This window comes from Mytilus trossulus, chromosome 1 (genome assembly GCF_036588685.1).
Source record: "Mytilus trossulus isolate FHL-02 chromosome 1, PNRI_Mtr1.1.1.hap1, whole genome shotgun sequence".
NCBI lineage: Eukaryota > Metazoa > Mollusca > Bivalvia > Mytilida > Mytilidae > Mytilus > Mytilus trossulus.
This window is the reverse complement of record NC_086373.1, coordinates 28,650,464-28,674,623: the sequence shown is the minus strand read 5'-3', so window position 1 is coordinate 28,674,623 and position 24,160 is coordinate 28,650,464. Positions and strand designations below refer to the sequence as shown.

The window sequence follows — 24,160 nt, the reverse complement described above, 5'->3', positions numbered from 1 at the left end:
ACATTTTGATAATTAAATTTATCTAAAACCCTTGAATTTCTCAATTTTGATGTTAAAAAATTATGTTGTGTTTATAATTTTTCTCTTTAATTATTTTCTATATACCAGTAACTTTGAGATAAAATTGAGGAGTTTGTTTACAAGTAAATAGTATATTCTGCCTGAAATTCTTTTTTTTCGTTAAAATTTTAGATTTTTTGACATGCTCAAAATGTCATTAAAACTTATTTGCAAAGCAAAAGCTTACAGATTCTGAAGATATCAACCTTATGAAACATAAAAAGTACAACAGAAACAAAATTCAGGTGTTATCTTGCAAATTATTAACTTTTGAAAACAGTAAGCAGCATCAACCTCTCTGTACCAATCATTTTTCAAAAGTTGGCATGATGCCAATTCATAACACTTGACGGTAAAAACCGTTTTATGCAGTTGAAAACATGTTTAACTTGCATTCTGTCAAAGAAAATTACTACATTTGCTATAAAAATGACAAAAAAAAACAATTACGAAGATGGCCATTTTTTCATAAGAAAATGCTTGTGTCAATGCTTGGATGTGTTCTAAAAATAGAATTGCTTATTTCTAAAAATAGAATCAAATATTTGCACTTTTGATGGTGTACACAGAGTCCCTACATGGTAGCCTTCCAGATACATGTCACATAACATTATATTTCGAAACTAGCTTCCGGACGATTTTTGGCATATTGCATGGTTTTCTCATAGACAAGCTCTTAAATGTTCTCACAGTTATTTCGTGTTAGCCTAAACAGAATGAAAATAATATTTACAAACATTATATGTTTTAGATGGTGGAAGATCGTTAGCTGCTTTTTTTGAAGATCTTGAAAAGGATCGTGAAAGGTCTGATGCTATAAAAACGTTAATCTCATTACTGTGTCATAATGGTAATTGATATTTTATTATATTGGATTTTTATGACTCATTCTAATTTTCTTTTGTTAGTGAATAGGGCTATACTCGTTTAATGCCATTGTATTTAATTTTATTAAAATACAAAACCGACTAGGTTCCTTATAGTACGAAATAAACAATGAATTACCAAATAGACTCATACTATGAACGCATGAACGATACAACTTAAGGTAACACCCCTTACACAAAAAAAAAACGTACACATGTATTTATTTCCATATATGTAGTGTATTTGATGATTGTCAGGTGTACATATATTTCTCATTAGTTTTACCTGACCTTCACCTCATTGTATTGGATCATGTTCAGTTGATGTGATTGTTGTAGTATCAACATAATCTATACTATTAAACGAGAATACCTCATTTTGTGTTTCGCTTCACTTACTTCCACAATTAGTTAATCATCATGTCCCTGTGTCCTTGGTGAATAGTCGCATGTGTCATCCATTCTTGTGATTATTCAGTGTGGGTTTTCTTTTGGAGAAAAACGAAGAAAAAAAAGGCGTCTAGATGTTGTTTCCGTCATCGGATGGACTTTTAATTCATAAACAAGACTTCCGTTTAGAACAGTTGGAACGGGGACCCGATTAATTGCCCAATTGAAACGCATTTAAAATCCTAGTAAATAAATGGGATCCTGTTCAATTAATAATTTTTATAGCCACCTTTGGACTTCTGGTTCATGTCAGGCATTTGTTTTGAAGTGTCTCAGTACAATCTCAGTGCCTCATGACCGGTATTCCGTTGCAAAATTTTGTTTTTTTGACAACAGGGTCAGTCTGTCTTCTTCCCGGGAAGAATACAGTCTAGAATTTAAGCAATTTACTCTATGTTCTGACACCAGAATACAATTAAATCAATCACAAGTTTCACAGAAATTCAAACTAGAAAGCCTACCCTTTCAAATCAATCATCTACATTCAGTTACAGAACTAGTGTAATAATAACACTACACAATTTCAAACACAAGTTATATATTTTTTTAAGATAGTCATTCGTGGGTACCGGACTGGTTGCCGTAACTGGGATCCTTTTCCTGTCAGACTTTATTTTTTTCCAAATCTTACTACTGCACTTTTAAAATAGAGATATACATCTCAGTAGTTATTGTGCAAAGTTTCAATAAATTTAATCAAACAGTTACAGAATTATTGATCCTAGTCTATCACATCTCAAACACCAGAAAATTGATCGGAGATAATTTAAAACTTATGCAGAAAATATGCTAACAATCAGCAAAACTTTTTTATTTCAAGAGATATTTACATTAGGTAAATTGCATAATTTAGATAAATGCATTCTCTGTATGGAAATGTAGTTTACACAAAAATTTGCTAAAAAATAAATAAAAAATAATAAGTTTTTTAATTAAATTAAAATATTTCCTTTTTTTAAGGAATTACATATGCAAAAAAGCATACCACATCACAAAGATATAAAATAAGTCATTCTCTGTATGGAAATCTTGTTTAAACAAAAAGTTGCTAAAACATAAATTAAAAATAATAAGCTTTTAAATTAATTTTTTTTTTTTTTTTTTAAAGAATTGCATATGCAAAAAATCATACCCCATAACAAGGATATAAAATAAGAGACAAAGTCTTCAAAAAGTCTGATAAGTTCATTTAGAATACAATGTAAGAGGCTAGATGCAGATATGTTCTCACTTTTAGCTAAATCTAGTCAAGACGGCTTCTCCTATAGTTAAACAGATTTGGATGGACATCCTTGATCTTCCTGACTGATTGCTGCTACTGTGCAATGTTGTTCTTTTGAATGCTCTAAATGTCCCACTAGTTCATACGTGTGTTATCGTGGACACTAAAACTGTTGGTGGCTGAGATCTATTTACTTTGGTCCAAACAAGTTCACCAACCTAAATATGGATAACAAAGACAGGTTAATAATGCAGGAACTTTTAAAAATGAAACATAGGGAAGAAGCATTAATGAAAATGTTATTCAAACATTGAAGTTGTTAAAAGAACACTAAGTGGTTCCTTAAACAAAAGCTGTTCTACAAAAGTTCCAAAAGCAAGGAAGATATAGCTCCATTCATCTTCTGCTGAAATTGATACAGACAAAATTAACGGTTCTTTTAAGGACTATCAAAATCTTTAAAAAGGAGTCTAAAATTGTTGTAAATTCAGTTTAAATTGTTTTTTCAAGCTATTTTACCCCTACCGCTTTAGTATCTTCCAAAAAAATGGAAAATTAGAGAGTCCCTGGCAAGAGGTTCTTAGTTGACACAATATTCTGTTATTATTTGTGTGATGCGGCTCTAAATAAATGTGAGCTGGATTCGCACATAACTTTTATGCCACAGATGGCTGGCCTAAAATGATTTATCTAATAGTCACAATTTCTCAAAAACTTATGAAAAAACCTAAACCTTTAACTATGTTTGTTAGTTCTCTTTTTCCATGTCACAAAAATAAGATACTGGAATGAAATAAGCACGTACTTTCCATCTCTTATTGTCCCCTGATCCCATAATTCAAATTTTAAAAATAATTAAACCATGGTTTACATTTTTGAAATTTGAAATCTTTCATCCATGAAACTTCAAAAACAAGTTAACAATTGCAGATTGAAGTGTTCAAAACATGCTCTCTGACAGACTTTATTTTTTTTCCAAAACTTAAAACTGCACTTTTAAAATAAAGATATACATCTCAGTAGTTATTGTGCAAAGTTTCAATAAATTTAATCAAACAGTTACAGAATTATTGATCCTTATCTATCTCATCTCAAACACCAGAATATTGATTGGAGATATTTTTTTAATCTCATTAAGAAAATATGCTAACAATCAGCAAAACTTTTTTATTTCAAGAGATGCATAAGGTAGATTAAATCATTCTCTGTATGGAAATCTAGTTTAAAAGTTGCATAAAAATGAATTTAAAATAATATGTTTTTAATTAAAAAAAATATTTCTTTTCTTTTAAGGAATTACATATAAAAAAAGCATACTCCATAACAAGGCTATAAAATTAAAGACAAAGTCTTCAAAATGTCGGTTAAGTTCATTTAAAATACAATGTAAGAGGCTTTTTTCCAAAACTTAAAACTGCACTTTTAAAATAAAGATATACATTTCAGTAGTTATTGTAACTTTTTTTTAAATTTCATATATTTAAATTTCAATTTAATTTAAAAAGTTTAATTCCAATTTTAAAAATAATTACACAATTGTTTTCCTTATTGAATTTTGAAGTCTTTCTTGAAATTTCATCCATCATCCATGAAACTTCAAAAATAAACTTACAATTGAAGATTGAAGTGTTCAAAACGTGCACTCTGACAGGAAGGGGGACCCAATTAATTGCTCCATTGAAACGCATTGAAAATCATAGTAAATAAATGGGATCCTGTTCAATTAATAATTTTGATATTCACCTTGGGACTTCTGGTTCATCTCAGGCATTTGTTTTGAAGTGTCGAAGTACAATTTCAGTGCCTCATGACCGGCATTCCGTTGCATAATTTTGGTTATTTACAACAGAGTCAGTCTGTCTACTTCCCGGAAAGAATAAAGACTATAATTTAGGCAATTTACTCTATGTACTGAAACCAGAATACATAAAAATGAATCAAAAGTTTTACAGAAATTCAAACTAAAAGCCTACCCTTTCAAATAAATCTACATTCAGTTACAGAACTAGTGTAATAATAACACTACACATTTTAAACAAAAGTTATATCGTGGGTAGCGGACTGATTGCCGTAACTGGGATCCTATTCCAGTTTTAAAATAGCACATTATTTTCAAAAGTACTTGGGACAGGATTATTACTTTCACGTTTTTCTGTATACTATGATCATACATATACTATAAATAAAATGTATTTGCTATTTACTATCAATTCCAAATTTACAATCGACAGCTGTCACTGATGTGGTCGCTGATAAATTATATAAGGCGCTTCTATATGTCGATAATATATCAGTGACTGCCGTGGATAGTAGACTAAGAATTGAAAGTAAATAGCAATTTGCCAAATACTCTTTATTTTTAGTATCATATGTATGTTCATAGTATACAGAAAAAAAAATACTTAACGGACTTTAGAAAAAGAGCGGGAGGGCTAAAACAAAATTGTCCTGTCCACAAGGCACTCCGCGCAGGCTAAGACGTTTGATGTAATTTATACTTTTCCCGAAATTAGCCAGTCATAAAATATTTTACGAAAATTCATCCTACAAAATTTAACATACTTTCAACCATGCACTAAATGCCCGCGATATTGAGGTAGTGTTCTAGTAACAATGGTAATTAAAGAAGGCGAGACATTTCAGCGTGTGAACTCTTGTATTAATATGCAGCAGATTTCATTGGTCAAATTTACGTAAAGCATTTCATCAAAGTTTGATTAAGCAAATGTCATGTCACAAACGGATGTGTGTATAGGCGATTATTTGGTCATACAATTCTACAGCTTTTACATTTGTAGAAAAATAACGCACAGTGTTGCGTCATCAAAAGATTTGTGTATATGGGGATGAACGTTTTTATTTAGTTTTAACTAAATGATTATACAGCATTTTCACTAGTCAAAATACGTGACATACGTTCTGAATAGGTTTATATGATCTATATTTAGTGTTGGAGGAATTCCCCGGTGGCCACCATCTTGAAAACTTTAGAACCACGTAGGTTTTTATGGTATCCTAAAACTGATCACTCATAAGTACTCTTGAATTAACAACAATAACAACTCCTATAAGCAAAGGAGATACATGCATGTTCTTATTTTGTAAATAACTACCAAAAGAAAATTACCGACAGTTTCGGACATATTTGTTTTATCAACTCAAATACTGTCTGATTACTGACAAGAAATGTACAAGAGGTCGAAAGATACAAGAGTGACATTCAAACTTAACAAAATAAAAAATTATAACGCCATGGCTAAAAAAGTAAAAGATAAACACATAGTAACAGTACGCAAGACACAACATAGACTAAGCAACACGAACCCTACTAAAAATGTGGGGTGACATTAAATCATTCAAAAGCACTTTGATTCTCTGAAATTGTAAATTATGTTTTTCGCTTGCTGTTTTGCCGGATCCTAATTTAGACACCCGGATTTTAAAAAGACGTGCCTTATAAGTCACGCCCGATTAACGTTTGGTAAATTGAACCTCAACTTAAAGACCTACATTGTACACCGGGTTAATAAGTTCGAGGTACACGGTAGGTAAAGTGTCCAGCTAGGATCGTGGTTTCTTGGGTTAATCGGTCCATTCTTTTTGAGTGTAGATCTGGTTTTTCGAATGGTATATATGCGATAAGGTCAATGGACTGCCATTTCGTCTGGTGCAAAAAAATTGGTACCGTTAATTGTATTCGTAACTATATCATGTATATTAGTCTATTACATTGTTATCCATCTTATTTTGAATAAAACAACATGTTTTGATCAACAAAGAAGCACAATGTCCTTGTATTTAATAATAAACAGTCTTTAATAAATTGTTCGGGTTTTTAAAGAAAATTTTAATAAGATGAAAGGTATTCTTGACGTTAAAAAATAACTTTGTTTTAGTTTATAACAGTAATTTTAAAAGTGAATGACAATATCAAATATTCCTCCAATAAATATCCAAAACATATTACTACAATGATCAACATGAACCTTTTTTAATTTAATGAAAATGGTTCTGTTCGGAAAACGTTCTACTACAAATTGCAAGTGTTGAATCAGAAATAACTGGATCCTTTATTAACCAGTCTTTTGAACATAGTACAGGGGACTAATAATCTTTTCAACATCATGTCATGCTACTTTTGATTTTGCAGTTGATAATATGTCGTGAAATTAACCCCCAAAAAATGGGGGAAAAATGCATAGAGACTTATCGAACTACTAATGAACTTCAAATAGGGGAGGAAGGAGGGGTTTGTTTTTTTTTTCTCCAAAAAATATTCTGCCAATTTGATGAAAAATATGATTCTGGTCAAGCACCTGATTTTTTTTTATTCTAAATGCAGATTTCCCCTGAAATTGACACTAACAAATTTTGGTCACGAATTTTAAAGTAAAGCAGTGATTGGGTCCATCAGAAAAAGGTTAACGATTAGCGTTTCGGAAGCTGTCAAAAGATTTTAAGATCTCCTTAACATAAAATTGTCCATATGTTGAGCTAGAGCCGATGCAGTTTTCTATAATTCTGATATAATTGTCCCAAAAGTAGAACAACACACTAAAAATGTTATTGAGAAAGCGCAGATGGAATTTATTTGATTTTCATTTATTGTCTTAAAGAAATGCACTACGAGATAACTGTGGTCTCGGACCTTATAGGTAACCGTTTGGCCTACGATACACAGGCACTCGTCTTAGAATATTGGTTTTCCTTGTATACCTTTATATAACACAAGGTATACAGGGAAACAAATATTCTGAGACGAGTGCCTGTGCTTCGATAAGGAGGGAAAAAAAACTAAAACGTATTCATATATCATATAAAAGTGTGGTATGATTGTCAATGAAACAACTCTTAACAAGAGACCAAACTGAAAAAGAAATTAATAAATATAAGTCACCACCGTCAAGCCTTTAACAACGAATAAAGCCCATACAGCATGGTCAGATATAAAAGGCCCCGAAATGACAAATGTATAACAATTCAAACGAGAAAACTAACGGCCTATGTGGGAAAAAACATATCATAAAAGTAGGCTTTAAAAGACGCAAAAACGAAAAAGGAGAATTTATGCAAACGAGAAATTTACCATTCTAGTTTATAACTAACTACTTCCTGAAAATAAAATATGACAGACATAAACTAGCAGCAAGCACCTAACTTCAGGCTCCGCGGGGTTAAACATGTTTGTGATCACTCAACCCTCCCCTTACCTGGAACAGTGATGTAGCCGAACAACATAGATTCAAACTGTAAAAATGAGCTGCAATTGGTTAAACACAAAAAGATCAGTACGAAGAATAACAACAACTTCTAAATTCATTTAATGGTGAAAAAATATTCAGTTGTTAACTTTTTCAATTATTTTCAAACATGATTCTATTACCAAATGAAATTACTAAATGAATTTGTGTTTCAGATGAGTTTAAAACTAATACTACTTATAATTATCATTGAGACCGTCATTGTGACAGTATCAGCTCAAAGTAAGTAATAATACTTAAACAAAATATGCATAATTACATAAAAAATGTATCTATCAGAAGGTAATACATTAAAGGGGCGCTAGCTACGAGATGTATGAACAACCTAATATTTTTTTTTCGCTCAATCTGTAATGAAATACAAATAGTGAAATAATAGTTCCTTTTAAGTAGCCAGTAAGGTTCAATTTAGTCAAAATAAGCAAAAAAAACATCGATTATGAATTATTCATAAGTGAATAAATCGACCTCATTGAATCCGTATGCATGTGAACTTTAATTTAACCCCTTAGCTTGAAATGAATAAGACGTGGATTGTGTGTGTAAAGTTATGTGTACGACTTTACCCCAAGCAGAGCTATTGGAAAACAGTACATTAACGGGTGTTACACGGACATTTTTTAGATGATACACAGACACTTTTTAGTTGTTACACGGACACCTTTTATGAATATAATCACTCGTGCATGATCAGAGAGTTCATGGGCACTTTAAATTTCTATTAGATTTGAACTTATTGTTTCAACGACATATTTCCTGTCTTTTTGATTAAAATATTTACGTTAGCATCACTAACTATATTTCAAACAATTCCAGTAAATTACTATTCGTATCAGTACACTAAGGGATTGACCATTTAACTTTTAAAAAAAAGGGGGTATGTGTTTTTTCTAAAAAAATATTTTGATATCCAATTTTATGAAAAAAAATATATATTGTGGTCAAGCAGATGAAAAAATAATGTTCTGATTCCCGATTTTCCGTATACCATATATACTCGACTAATTTCGGAGAAAAAAAATGAAAATAGCTGGGTGATAGTTGAAAAAATAAATAATTAAATGTTCTTACTAAGAAAAGAAGATACCCCCTTTTGAAGCTAAATGGTCGGTCCGTACGTGTTTTTTCCCTACAACATATGGTCATGATTAGTGTTCTAGACAATGCTGAAAAATATATATAAAAAAAATCAAATCTAATCAAAAGATAAAATCACTATCAACTCACCAATGCACGATTGATCCGATAAATAAAAAGTGTTCATGTAATAAATGTTCAAATACGCAGCAAATCGTGAAGAAAAATCATTCAATTAATGTCATCAATTTGGAACGGTAAGCTGTGATTGGATGATATAGTGACACGTGTTAAATCCTGATCAACACTATCAGAGACATATAAATAAAAACTAAAGGTATGAACTAAAAATCCAAAATATATGCCTATATATATATCTGAAAACCAGAAAAAAATCCAGTTTTTCATCACATTTCATTCACTTATGCAATAGAAAATTGTGAGAGGGGCTGCGGTAGGGGGAGTAGAATGACATAACAAATATCAGTTCTGTTTATTTTAAATGAATCAACCCCCCCCCCCCCCCCCCCCCGGCTTTCCCTTACGGTATTTTTTCACAATAAAAAAAAATTAAATGGTAGCTCTGTGTTTTGTTTTGTTTTGTTTTATAAATTACTTACTAGTGAAGTTGCATTCTAAAAAGTCTCAAATGTAAATAACATTCATCTCTTCCTTGAAATGTTTTTTTTTTTTATAAAGTTATTAAATTCTTGAATTTTTTTTGGAAAAAAAATTCTCAGCTTAAGTAAATGGAAGTAAAAAAAAAATGTGTTTCAATTGTAACTTATATTAACTGGTATATGGTCATTGAAATTTCTCATGATATGTTTAGTTTTGCTAACTCTTCTAAATGCAAAATGTACTACTTCCTTCCTGAAACGTCGTAGTCGTACAAGTCAAATAGAAAACAAAGGTAACAAAAAAATAGGCCAGAAAAACCTGCCGTAAAGTTTGTCTGCACTTGTAGTCAGGTCAAGGTCCTCGGCTATCGACTCGGACCTTGACCTGACTACTCGTGCAGAAAAAACTATCCGGCAACGGTTGTTACCGGCCTGTTTCTTTGTAACCTTTGTATTGTATCTAATACTTAAAGGAAAAGAATGTCAACATTGAAAGTAAAACAAAGGTAAATCATTTGATTGACTGATTCGATCCACAAATAAACGTTCTAATACAGGTCAAAACGATGATAATAGTTATCAAAGGTACCAGGATTATAATTTAGTAGACATTTATATTATATCTGTAATATGAAATTAAATAGATCTAGAATAATTCAACAATCTAATTTATTTATAATCTATTATAATATATAATCTATTTATATCATTATTAATTATTTTATGTTTACATCGCTTATATGGTCATCGGATGACAATATAGGTCAACTCGATAAATAATTAGATGGCGTCTAGACTCAAATACACACGAAACGAAGCTACGTATTTTCATGCATGTGCATTGTTTATTGTGTTATTTAGACTAGTTTGAATAAATGTTTTGCATTGTAATATATGAGAATTTGATTAGATTCGGTGAACATGAATTTGACAGCTAGTGCCCCTTTAACATAGGTAAGTCAGACTTATGATATGCTGTCTGTTTCGCTTTGTCGGTATAAAGGTTCCTTCTTCTGTATCCTTGGGGGACTTTTATAAATATGTTATGGACACAAATAACACGAATAAAATAGTTTTGTTGTGATAATTTGCTTTCAATTAAAATAATGTCTGCTACCCGCACTGACAAGACGTGAGATCGTAATTATCAAACCGGATTCCAATTTCGGAATGATACAGAAACCAGATGTGAACTAGCATCTACTTGTATTTGTAATATTCGTTCGTTCTTATGTTGTACAGTTACACCAATGCCCCAGGTTAGGGGAGGGTTGGGATCCCGCTAACATGTTTAACACCGCCACATTCTGTATGTATGTGCCTGTCCCAAGTCGGGAGCCTGTAATTCAGTGGTTGTCGTTTGTTTATGTGTTACATATTTATTTTTTGTTCATTTTTCGTACATTAATTAGGCCGTTAGTTTTCACAGTGTCATTTCGAGGCCTTTTATAGCTGATTAACCGGTATGGGCTTTGCTCATTGTTGAATGCCGTACGGTGACCTATAGTAGTTAATTTCTGTGTCATTTTGGTCTCTTGTGGAAAGTTGTCTCATAAAAAAATTATACCACATCTTCTTTTTCATATATATACAAGCGTAGAAATTAAGAACTTTCATTTATTATCAAAATTATTAAAACTACAGAGGAATCAATATAAAAAATGGAAAACAACACGTTTAAAAATTTATTGCGTCCGAAGCGCTTTTCTGGATTTACCTTCATCAGGAACGCTCAAAGCCAAACATTTGAAATCCGAAGATGTATAAGTACTGAAAATCCTTGAAGAGCTATTATATGTCAAAAATACCTAAAATTAATAGCCAAATTCACCTAAAGCCAACTTTGCCTGAGGGAGTTGAAACCTTAGTTTCATAATAATTTTTAAATTTATAAACGGAAAAATTTAGTAAAGTTTGTTAAATCATGTCAGTACCGAAGCACTGACTACTGAGCTGATGATACCCTCGGGGACTGATAATCCACCAGCAGAGGTATCGACCCAGTGATGTAAAAAATGGAAAACAACACGTTTAATAATTTATTGCGTCCGAAGCGCTTTTCTAGGTTTACCTTCATCAGGAACGCTCAAAGCCAAACATTTGAAATCCGAAGATGTCTAAGTACCGAAAATCGTTGAAGAGCTATTATATGTCAAAAATACCTAAAATTAATAGCCAAATTCACCTAAAGCCAACTTTGCCTGAGGGAGTTGAAACCTTAGTTTCATAATAATTTCAAAATTTATAAACGGAAAAATGTAGTAAAGTTTGTTAAATCATGTCAGTACCGAAGCACTGACTACTGAGCTGATGATACCCTCGGGGATAGACAGTTCTAACGTAAGCAAAAAATTATATTATTATACAACATTTATGACTATCTGTTCATGATATAAATAAATAGGTCAAATATCGGGTTACATTCGATATCTTACTACATTTGTTACACGAGGACTTTGCTACCATATCTTCCATCGAAGCCATTGACCATACGTCTATCAATCCATCCACCACCCAAAGTAATCTTATAAACCAACAATACCAAAGCGGGATGTCTAGGATCAAGGACGGAAAGATAAGACTGTCACAATGAAAAGATAATTCTTTAACCATCAGGTCATATAACAACATATCTAACAACCAAAGGATGTCGTCTCTCAAAAACTTATGTACGGTAACAGAAACGCGCATCTGGTGCAAGAAAATTGGTACCGTTAATTTTATAACAGCTTTAGGTCGTTTTAGTAAATTTCATTGGAAAACCCTATATTTGATTTTGTTCTGATCATTATTACTTTTAGGTCCTTCTGTGCTTCTGAAGGAAGATCTTTTGATTTTGTTTTAATTATCACTTATTTTTGTCTTCTCCCACCAATACCCTTTCCTGTAATATAATGCGGCCAAGATGTCGTTTAGAAATTTATCATACTTCATTGAATAGTTGTTGCCCTTTTGAAACTCACCTTATTAAGCTTTATATCATAAGAGTTATTCCCTCAAACAGTTTGTTTTTCTTAGTATTATATCTCCCCCGTAATCATGAAAAAGACAAACTTCGTTATGTTGGTTGTTCGGTACACCCGCAGAAATGTTTGACTGATTTTAATTGATCCAGTAACATGTTCCGCGAGTTATTTAAATTTACCAATTAAATTTGCAGTAATACATATTTTTGTAACTTAATAAACCGCAAGTAATAAAAACCTAGAACATCTTTATTTGAGGTACCCGGATCTTACTTAGACAATACGATCAATGCTATAATCCTTATTTTAATTTTTACTTGTTTTATTATCTCCTTTGAAACTTTAAAAGACATTTATTTATGAACTAGTGTAAATTGTTTTATTTATAATTGTAAAAATGATATGATCCATTATGTCTGAAACAATTTAATGATATCTTTTAAAAGTTATTGCCCCTGAAATGTTTTAATATAAGTTTATTGATTATAATTTATAAATTGTTTTAACTTTATAAATAATTAAGCCAAACTTCAATCGAAAGTGCCGTCGAGTAGCCGGAAAGATGTAGTATGAGTGCCAATGAGACAACTGTCCATCCAAGTCACAATTTATAAAAGTAAACCATTATAGGTCAAGGTACTGTCTTCAACACGGAGCCATTTTATGTTCCAGAGACACCCTATATTTTATAAATATGCATACATTTACTCATTTATGTTTAGGCCAAAAGTTACCTTCAATTTATCAGAAATTCGTTTTTGGAATCTTTGAGACCGGAAGTGACCCTTTTTAAGCCAAAGTAACAGTATCTCCGTTATTTCAGAAAAGCATACAGAAACGATTTTTTCGACCAGTATAAAATAATCTATTGGACGCTAAAGAGTAACTATGAGTAAGAAGAAAGTAGATTCGTATTAACTAAATAAATTTCAATGTGGAAAGACCTTCAATTATTCTTTTTTCAGTAAATCTTGTACCACAGGGAAAATCGGAACAAAGTACAGATTATCGAAACTTCTCTGCAAAACTTGCAATAATAAGACCTGCAAATAATGAATGGGACGATGGTTGTTCTGCCACAGATACTGGACAAACATACGCATGGTGGGGCCTACAACTTCCAACAGTTGCCCATATGACACACATTGTGATTTATTACCGAAAAGAAAGTAAGTTTTGATCATGTCATCAATCAATTAATATAAATATCTCGAGGACAGGTTCGGGGTTGGAACCCAGCTGTAATTTTTTACGATCAATGCTTTTGAATGGGAACATAAGGTTCGAACTGGACCCGATCCTGAATCATACACGTACATGTTTCAAGAGCAAGTAAATTAATGTTGTATTTATTTTTACATACTTTATTTCAACAGGCATTTCAAATGTTCATACATGTACTTACATGTATCTAAACTAAGTACTGGAGTACTGCAGAATGAGAGCTTATTTTTCTCAAATTAGTTTATTGTTTGTTCTTTATTGAAAAATGTGGTATAATGGCCAGTAAAAACTAAAATCTCCACAAGAGACCAAATTACGTAGATGTAAACAACTATATAAATCACCGTGCGGCCTTCGACAATGAGCCGTACTGCATATTTATATTGATTTTACTGTTTTGTTGCATGTCGTACAGTGACCTATATGTATGTGTAGTTGTTGATTTCCATGTCGGGAGATGTCTCATTTGCAATCTTTTATAAATCAAATGCAATGAATGCCTTCCTTATTATTCACAGTTTCTTGAATAACCTGGAACCGTCGGTTTGAAAAAAAAACCTGGACGTTTAGATGTTGCTCTCGAAATAAACCATGGACAAATTAACACGCTGAATTTTAAGTGAAGTTCAAGAAAAAGCATAGTTTGCGCTTACAATATGTAAAGTAATCAGAATATGAAGATGAACTCTTATGAAATTACACTATGATACTTGCGAATAGAGATAAACAGTAAATTACTCCAACCAGAGTCCGAATACAAGTCGGAGTAAAACATTTAAAATGTTGGGGGTGATCTCAAAACAATGAAATTATTGTAAACATTGTATTTCAATCATTATTATATATATTGTTATTTGAAAACTTGTTTTCAGTGATTAACAAAACAATGACTGCCAAAAACAGAATAACATTTCTACGCCAGTTTTTTGGTGAAATTATGCCAAAGGACCAGTGTCTCGGTCACGTCGACAATCTGTGTCGACCAGCTATAATTTATAAAATAAATATGACTGTGTACTTCCATAAGGCTATACAAAATCATATATGAAAATATAATATATTTTTTACAAAGCTGAAAATGCATTTAATTATGCATTTCAAATTGTCCATTTCACACTTTTACATTATTACATGTGTCTGATAACGGTTTTCCTTTATGTTATAGATAATGCATGTTTTAAGGGTTTTCTTCCCGATTATCTTGGCATGTGGTATGTAGGCTAGTGGCCTATCAAAGTGATTGAGTCTTGAATACCGTCAGTAAGAACTTACTTCCATTGGTCTATACAAAAACAAATGCAATCAAAAACAACTTGTTAGCTTTAAATGTGTTTTATGAGTTTATTTCAATCGTTCATCATCAATTATTTCGCCTGTTGGAACTTTTAAGATTTTCCCGCCTCACCCTGTTGTTCTTATAATGGGACGTTACACAACTACTAAGCGTGTATTGAAATAACTGCATGTATTTATCATTTTAGAGCACTAACAGATATGCATATATGTGCATAATACCTATTTCTGTTAATGTGCAGTGACTAGGGAACATTTTAAAATTTAAAAGAAAAGTTCCAGTACCTTTGGATTTTTTTGGAATTAATGCTGTTGTGATTTACAGTATCATTTTTATATCCTGACTCTTTAGCTCACCTGGACCAATGGGCCAAGTGAGCTTTTCTTTGCGTCCGTCGTCCGTCGTCGTCCGTCGTCGTCCGTCGTTGTCCGTCGTCGTCCGTCGTCGTTAACTTTTACAAAGATCTTCTCCTCTAAAACTACTGGGCTAAATTAAACCAAACTTATCCACACTCATCATTAGGGTATTTAATTTTAAAAATGTGTCCGGTGACCCTGCCAAATAACCTAGATGGCCGCCATGGCTAAAAATAGAACATAGGGATAAAATTCAGTTTTTGGCTTATAACTCAAAAACCACAGCATTTAGAGCAAATCTGACATGGTATAAAATTGTTTATCAAGTTAACATCTATTTGCCCTGAATTTTTCAGATGGATCGGACAACCGGTTGTTGGATTGCTGTCCCTGACTTTGTAATTTTAAGGAAATTTTGCCTATTTTTGTTATTATCTTCAATATTATTAAAGATAGAGATAAACTGTAAACAGCAATAATGTACAACAAAGTAAGACCTAAAAATTAGCCAACATGACCGAAATGGTAAATTGACCCCCTAAGGAGTTATTGTCCTTTATAGTCATTTTTTAACAATTTTGATAAAATTTGTAAATTTTAACTAACATTTTCCCCTGAAAATTAACTGGGCCAAGTTCATTATAAATACAGATAATTTTAAGCAGCAAGACTTTTCAGTAAAGTAAGATGTACAAACACACCACCATCACCAAAACACAATTTTGTCATGAATCCATCTGCGTCCTTTGTTTAATATTCACATAGACCAAGGTGAGCGACACAGGCTCTTTAGAACCTCTAGTTTTTTATGTCATCTAACTACATTCTTAAGCAACATGTTATGTTTAACTTTCTTTATTATTAGTAATAAAATTTTACATCATAACATTGACAATAATCTAAAAGAAATGTGATTAATTTTGATAAAGAAATCGATTCTTGATCGGTTTTCATATAAAAATCAGATTGATTGATAATTAATTGATTACACAAACACCAAAGTATTCGATTAATTATCAGTTACCTGTCGGTAAACATGCCCATCCACGCGTTAAACACAACGACGGTGTCTGAATTGATTAAGTGAAAGACAACGATAGGTCTACCTTTGCCCAAACACGACCACATGCGGTGTGTTCTACGACAAGAAAAACCTTTTTCTAATGGGCATTCAAAACATATTATTTCTTCAAATAGATTGCAAGATGTGTATTTTATTTTACATTCATTTAAAATTGGATATTCTTTTCTACTGCTGTGGTTAGGTATAACTGCTCCCAAAAGATTAAATATAAGGGTAAATACTACAAAGTTAAACTCAGTTATTATAATCTATATAAGCGTATGAACTAATTCACCGCCCAGTTAAGTTTAAACCGTTACTGTAAATGCATGAAGCAAGAAATAAACGAATTGTTCGGTGTATAAAAAATGTAAGTGACTTCATAATCGGCCATAGTATTTTTTTCTTTAAAAAAAATGAGAATTTGAATAATATCATCCCAACCAATAAATTACGTAGCTGTTCGCCTTAAGAAAATGTGAACATTTCCCTTCTCAACTTTATTTGAATTGAGATTAATTGTTTCGAACATAACGAATTCACGTAGTGTTGATGTCAATAACACAGTTTAGTAGCAGGCATCTAATCTAAATATTTGTAGATAGTAGATTATTCAGAAAAAGGACATTCTAATGTTTTTTTTAAGTGTTCATGAAGTTCATCAAAATTACAAAAATATTCATGTCTATTAATAGATTTAACAGATTTGTATTCTTAATTTTGTATATTTTGGTTACTTAGATTAGTGAGTAATTTGACTGTAGGTACAAAAAAAAATGTATCTACCAGAAATATAGAAAGAAAAGAACAATCTCTCATTTTATCAAATCATGTCAATAAAAAAGAAGTTTATTCTCTATCATTTAACTTGTTTTTAAAATAGCATGGTGTCAACAAAATTAAATATTTCTTAAAAAATAACAACAACCTCAAGACCGTTTTATTTCAGCTTTGATATTTTTTTAAATTATTTTCATCTGATTTTTATTTCCAGCTCCTGAGCGTATGGATGGGTTTCGTTTGTATCTTGAGAATGGTACTGCAGACCAACGTAGTGATCTTGGTTTGTGCTACACAGACCAAGGAAAAGGATATCCTGATGTTACTCAAAACATTTCTTGTAATATGCTGGCCAAAAATATGTTTTTCGTTAACAACAGAAATAATGGTGACTGCTTCGTAGAACTGTGTTACGTAGAAATCTATGGTAAAATATTCAAATGTAAAAAAAGACACCTTTATTTATGTAAAAGTAAAGTTTTTGAATCCGTGGTTAAATACGTGGGAAGGAGAAATAGCCAACATTAATATGCTTGTGAAACATTTTAAGGACACGTTTCAAATAATATTAACAGAAAAACGTGTTTCGATGAAGTAATATGCTTTAATTAGTTGGATTTAAGGTCATGTAATTCCACAAGTTGTACAAAAAATAAAGTAATGTTAAAATAAAACCAGAATCTCTACGAGGGGGTGACGGTAAAGTCACTGCCATCAGAAAAGCTATCTTTGAATGACATTATGTCTATAGCAGTTTATTTCTTGTAGAGTTGTTTAAATTTAAAAGACTTTTGTTATGAGGTTTTTAATGTATGTGCACGTGTGTAATAAAACAGATCAGTCATTCATGTACCTGAACTCCAATTTAGACACATTTTGAGGTATTTTGAATATTTGTACACGACACATTATACAATGTATACCAAGATCATCCTTCTAACCAAAGTCCAAATTCTGTTAGAAATAAAGCTATGGATAATTTTTTGAGTAGACGACAGTGCAGTTTGGTTATGGAGATATATATTTGAAACTTTACCGTATTTTCCATTTTTTTCTCGTCGTAAAGAGGTAGTTAATTTGAATATTCAAATCACATTGAAGTCAACCTTAATTGATATTGCCAATAGGTGAGTGATTGGATAAGTTTTCAGAGAATTTTAAGTTATTTGTTTTTCTGAGAGAAGTGTAAATGATTGCACTCGATACATGTAGTTGTTGGTGTGGAATTTGTTACTGAACGATTTACGTCAAGAGTTACCCGTTATATCTTCAGGGTGACGATGGTAATACATTTTAGAATTTCCAATAAGAAGAAATCAGAATTTATCTAACAATCTTATCACATTTAGTTTCCATTTAAAAAAAGGAAGGTTTAAACCTTTTTGATAATGAACATGGGACCAAATTCTTCTTGTATGATGAGGAAAAAAATGGTTTTCGTATAATGATAAATTTGGCAGTTAGCTGCCTCCAATACTTACCTTTACATTTTGACATGTACATGTAACGGCCTCCCATATCTAACCATACGGTATTGGTTAAGCTCATTGTTGGGGTTGTATGGAGACTTCTAGTCGTTGACATCCTCGATCTTTGGTCTCTGGTTAGTTTTTGTTTATTTGGAATCATACCAGTAATGCTACGTCTGTCTTTTGTAAATTATAAAATATATAACAAATACCATAAGAATTTCAGGACGTGTATTGACTGTCTGTTATAATTATAAGGCAAAACTATAGACTTCTTACAAATTGAATTCTACTGAATTTGCTATACTTATTTCAGGTTGCAATGATTCAAAGAGTATTGGTTAAGGTCCGTTGTATTCGTATTGTCAAGACGTCGATAACGGCGGATCAAAACAAATTGTGAATGCGTAGAAAAAACTTATAGTTCCTTACATGTTTTACCATAATCTCGTTCAAAAAAGTATTCAACTCGTGACCGAACAACACTGATAATTAACGTAAATTAATGTGTTTTTCGGTCACTCGTTGAATATTTTTCTCTATTTGAATTCTTCGATTAGTTATTCTATAATTAAAGAACAATAACCTCGCACATTTTATGTTTTTAGGATGTTTGAAAGGTACATGGGGAAGAAATTGTACAGAATTATGTCCGCTGAATTGTATTAATCAAAACTGTTATCCTGAAACTGGTGTATGCGTTTGGGGATGTGATGCACATAACTGTTTAAATGATAAATGTGATAATAAAACAGGTTCTTGTACGGATGGGTGTGTTATTGGACAAGTCGGCCAGTATTGTGATATGCGTAGGTATTTAATAACAATGCGGTTTAAAGATATCGAATATTTTGTTTCTCGTAGTTAAGTATTGTAAAACACACATATAATTTGCGTATATGTTAAGGTCTGCAAGACTGTTCAGTACATTTTTCGAACTTTAATTGTAATTTTCTTTTCATTTCTTTAATTGAATAATTGCTTCAGAGTAGGATGCGTTCTAGTAAAAAAAAAACAGGTCTTTTGTATTAACATAAGGTATAAGATCTCTAATGTGAACTCAATTACCTGTATTAGCTTCTGATATCCATCATTACCACGTTGTGTTATCGTCAATTAATGAAATGTAGACCTAGTGAATGAATGAGAGGTTTTAGGTTATGATCTTTAATTTATTTAATATGCTACTTTGTTTCGAAAATATAACGTTTAAGTGTATCACAGCTGTAAGGTGGTGATCCTCCATCAGTTTTCTCTATTTCCTATTTCCTATACGGTTTATACCTTTCCTGATCGGTTGACGTTTTTGGTAATACAACAATGCCTGATGATATCACATAGATATACATATAATTTTGAAGTTCTTTTAAATAAAGAAGAAAAAGTGTTTTTCTCATATCGATATCATTCAGAAGTCATCACCTACATGCGAATGTTTCTCGTGCAATACGATATTTTTCCACTCTGGTCAAATAAACGGTAACACAATTTTCAACAAGCTCGGCAACTCTAAATTGTTGATATAAAAAATTCTCGAAAGGAATAATATTTTATGTTGCTGTTTTCAATTGTAGTTTTACTTTCTATTTTTGAAGATTTTTTTCTAATCGACAATCGACTAACTACTCGTTGTCGTTGTACCAATTCACAATCGGTTATTTTATAAGTAGTGCCATATTCTGGAACGATCCAGTAATCATAAAATGAAAAGTAAATCGACATTATCATACCTTTACCCATGAATATTCAATATTCCTTTTTTTAGTTTTAAATCAAGAACAAACATACGTATAGTCTTTATAGGAAACCGGATTGGCTTATATTATTCGAACATTCCTTTATTGTATGTACTAATATTATTAATTCGTATAGTTCAACTAACTTGATTCGTTCAGGCATAGTCACATATAAATGTATGTTAAACTATATTTTCGAAGGTAGATAGATAACATGAAGCATCTTACACGGTTGTATTTAGAATATCTAAAAACCGATATACTTTGTGATTTCATGTAAACAGTTAAGGTAGCACAATACAAAGATTGTTTTACTTCCGATCTCCAACCTTCAAAATGCTGTAACTTTCTTAAGAATGCATATAAAGTAATAAAAGAGATATACATAAATAGATCAAAGATTAATTTTTTAAATTAATACAATATTTGTGTTATGCAATCATTATGTAATCAATTATTATGCAATTAATTCCAAAATCTTGGTCCGTTCATTTGAATAAATTTAGCTCTTTTATCTCTATACCTATACAGGAAATTTTAACGAAATTACAACATAAATAGATAAAGTTTGATTATGTGTAAAATTTGATCTGTACATTCTATCCAAAATCTGAAACACTCTTTTACAGATAATGGCTCTAGGAACAGCATATGATAAAATAGGAGTAACCGTGAAAACGCTATTTTCAATTGAACGTGGAAATTTCTTATAAAATTTTGTAGACGCAGTTAACATTATAACTGATTACATTATTGTTGTATAATACTGACATTGCATTAATTTCAAAGAGTTATCTGTTAGATATCCATAAATATCCCTTTAATAAATTTTTAAGCATTATGAAGAAAGTTACAGCATTTTAAAACTGTTGAATTTGAGGTATAAAATCTTTGTATTGTGCTACCTTAAACCTTTGAAAAAATAAAAATTGATGAATAAAAAATCTTCAAATACATAAGACGTACAAACAAAAACATAAAATACAAATGAAATAACAACTAATATGTTACATTATCTTACAATATAATGTAATATCTAGGGATACGATTGTTTAAAAGCGTCCGCATGAAACCGTGCATATTCCATATGGGCGGGGCTTATTTCAGTAGACGGTTATAATTAGTAGTGGAGTTACGACTTTTTGGCACTTTTTCATTATTTAAATGTATTGAAAATTCTGTTTAATATTTTTATATCAAGGTTGTTGATATTAAATTGATATTGTTGACATTAGTTTATTTTCAGACCAATGAAAGTAGGTTCTTAAAATTGGAAACTTGAACATTTTAATCTAAAAATAAGATGTGATATGATTACAAATAGACAACTCTAGTCTGAACATATGCAGATACGGTGGATTCATTAATATTCGTTGGATACCAATTTTCGTGGATTTTGTTTGGACAGGTAAACCAAGAATTTAAAAATTCCACAAATAACAAGTTTTCCAAAGGAATGAATGGAGTCTTTGCCAAAACCACGACATTAAATATCTAAAGTATGCAAGTTTTCGTTAAACCACGAACATTGGTACTAAAAAAAAAATGAATCAACAGTAGTCGGTAAGATAAATTAATTACATAGTGTGCTAGTGACCTTATACGATATATATGGGGCAGACAATTCCATTAGTTTTTTTGACAGACAAATGGAAGTAGGTTCTTAAGATTGGAAACTTGAGCACTTATATATAACAATAAGAAGATGTGGTATGATTGCAAATGAGACAACTCTAGTCTAAATCAACAAACAAATATAGTCGGTAAGATAAATTCGTTACATAGTGTGCTAGTGAGCTAATACGATATATACGGGGTAAGCAAATTCCATATGGGGTTCGAGCTTCGCTCTCAACTCATATGACATTTACTGACCCCGTATATATCGTATTCACGGTGGGTATGGTTGTCCTGCGAAAGAACGTTCTGTGCTGGTGATTCGGTCCTAACGGGTGCTGGTGATCGATGAAAAAATGTAAACAAAGACGAAAATGATGATTTTTGACATTTTCACTCATAAAAAATGGAAGAAAACAGTTGAGATTTTTTTAATTTTGTTTCTTATGGGTTCATATGTAAACCATTTAAAAGTTGATCCTCTAAACTGTTTCAGTAAGCGTAACACAAAAATGCTCATTTTCAGAAAATCTTGAACTGAAAAAATAAAACAAAAATGCTCATAGAGTCCGCTTTCTATACCGCAATCCACACGACAAAACCTTTTTTGTGAAAAAACATTGCAATTTATTAAAATATAGCATTTTCTCAATTTATGCATGTCCTGATACTGTGCTGGTGGGTCCTGTCATTGTGCTGGTGGGTCCTGATACGGTGCTGGTGATTTTGGATAAGAAACTGGTCATATTTGAAACAAATGTTACAAAATCAATAAAATTGGGCAGAAAATTGTTGTCAATAGGATCTATGACTCCTATTTTAGCTCTTGTGCATCCATTTGGCTGTTTAATATGTGTTTTCAAATGATCGTAACTTGTATTACATAATTACATAAAAGGGCAACATTTTTTGTCCAATATCAGATAACAATATATAGTATCTAAAATAAGAATAGTTTTATTAAGATATTAAATGCCCCTTTCATTGATGCTTCAACAATGATCAAAGCCCATGCCACATAGACATGTTTGTTAGCCCTCCGCATACCCCTCCCCATTTCCACCCAACCAATCCTCCTCATTTCCTCCTTCATTGTTACAGTGGTGTACCAGCACAACAATTTATCACATAAAATAATAACACAAAGACACACATTATTGAACAACGAATGCTCTCAGGTACTGAAAGCTAGTAGTTCAAAGGGTCCGCACTTTCAACTAAAAGATAAACCATGTTCTCATATACAAAAATCCCAATCGTGTCGATTAACAAAGTCTCAAAACTTAAGTTCACAGTTTAATGTTTGATAAAGCAGAACTTTAAAAGTGTGCAGTGAATCTTGTGCTCACAACAGCTATTGTCATAATTATGTTTACATAAGACTTATACAGGAATTAAGAAGGTACCAAGAAATATTTTACAGTTCAATTTAATGATCATGAATGGAAGGAAATGGTACGGAAGTTTACATAGGACAAAAAGAAATTGATAGTATTTGTTGGCGAAAGAATTAAACGCTTCTTTGCATTATATAGTACAGCTCTTCTATAAAAGCATGCAAAAAAAACTTTGATTGACTTGCTTGCTATGTTTTCTTGGAAGTTTTCAAACAATAGGTAGGCAGGGTTTCAATACATACTGGGATTTGATTGGACAAATACAAACTGACAGGAATTGAAGTTAATGTGTATTGTACAAACAAATTCTAGTATATAGTAAACAGACTACTAACCTGTCGTTTACAAACATCCAAACAATCATAGCAAGCAATTTGATCAATGGTTTGCTTTGCATATATTTATAGAAGAGCTGTAAATTCTAAAAAAAAAGTTTTGTTGTCGTAGATGGTTTAATCCTCAACAAAATCTCAATAACTTTGTTGGAACGAATAAAGGTTTTAAATCAAATTTCTGTTGACTTTTTAGCTTCCACCCTGACGAGGCATGTTAGCTGTTCGTATGTTGTTGCACCTGACGCACGGAAACTTTCACATTTCCATCTTCTTTTCTGAAATATTTTACCCAGCTCATACTTGACAGAATTGTTATCCTAGTAAAAGGTGTAACCAATGGATTGAACACAAGTTAAAAATTCCACAA

At 31.6% G+C, this 24,160-nt stretch overlaps 1 protein-coding gene across 1 annotated transcript in view; it reads left to right on the top strand.

Annotated features, from left to right (window-relative positions):
- The first annotated feature begins 820 nt into the window (after positions 1–820).
- The window catches only part of LOC134707362 (receptor-type tyrosine-protein phosphatase epsilon-like), a 72,764-nt gene continuing 49,424 nt past the window's right edge, over positions 821–24,160 (top strand). Inside the window, exons 1-5 of the mRNA XM_063567068.1 lie at positions 821–910; positions 8,015–8,081; positions 13,488–13,691; positions 17,454–17,666; positions 19,317–19,517. Coding sequence (XP_063423138.1) covers positions 908–910; positions 8,015–8,081; positions 13,488–13,691; positions 17,454–17,666; positions 19,317–19,517 — 688 coding nt within the window. The 5' untranslated portion in view covers positions 821–907. The remainder of the gene's footprint in view (positions 911–8,014; positions 8,082–13,487; positions 13,692–17,453; positions 17,667–19,316; positions 19,518–24,160) is intronic.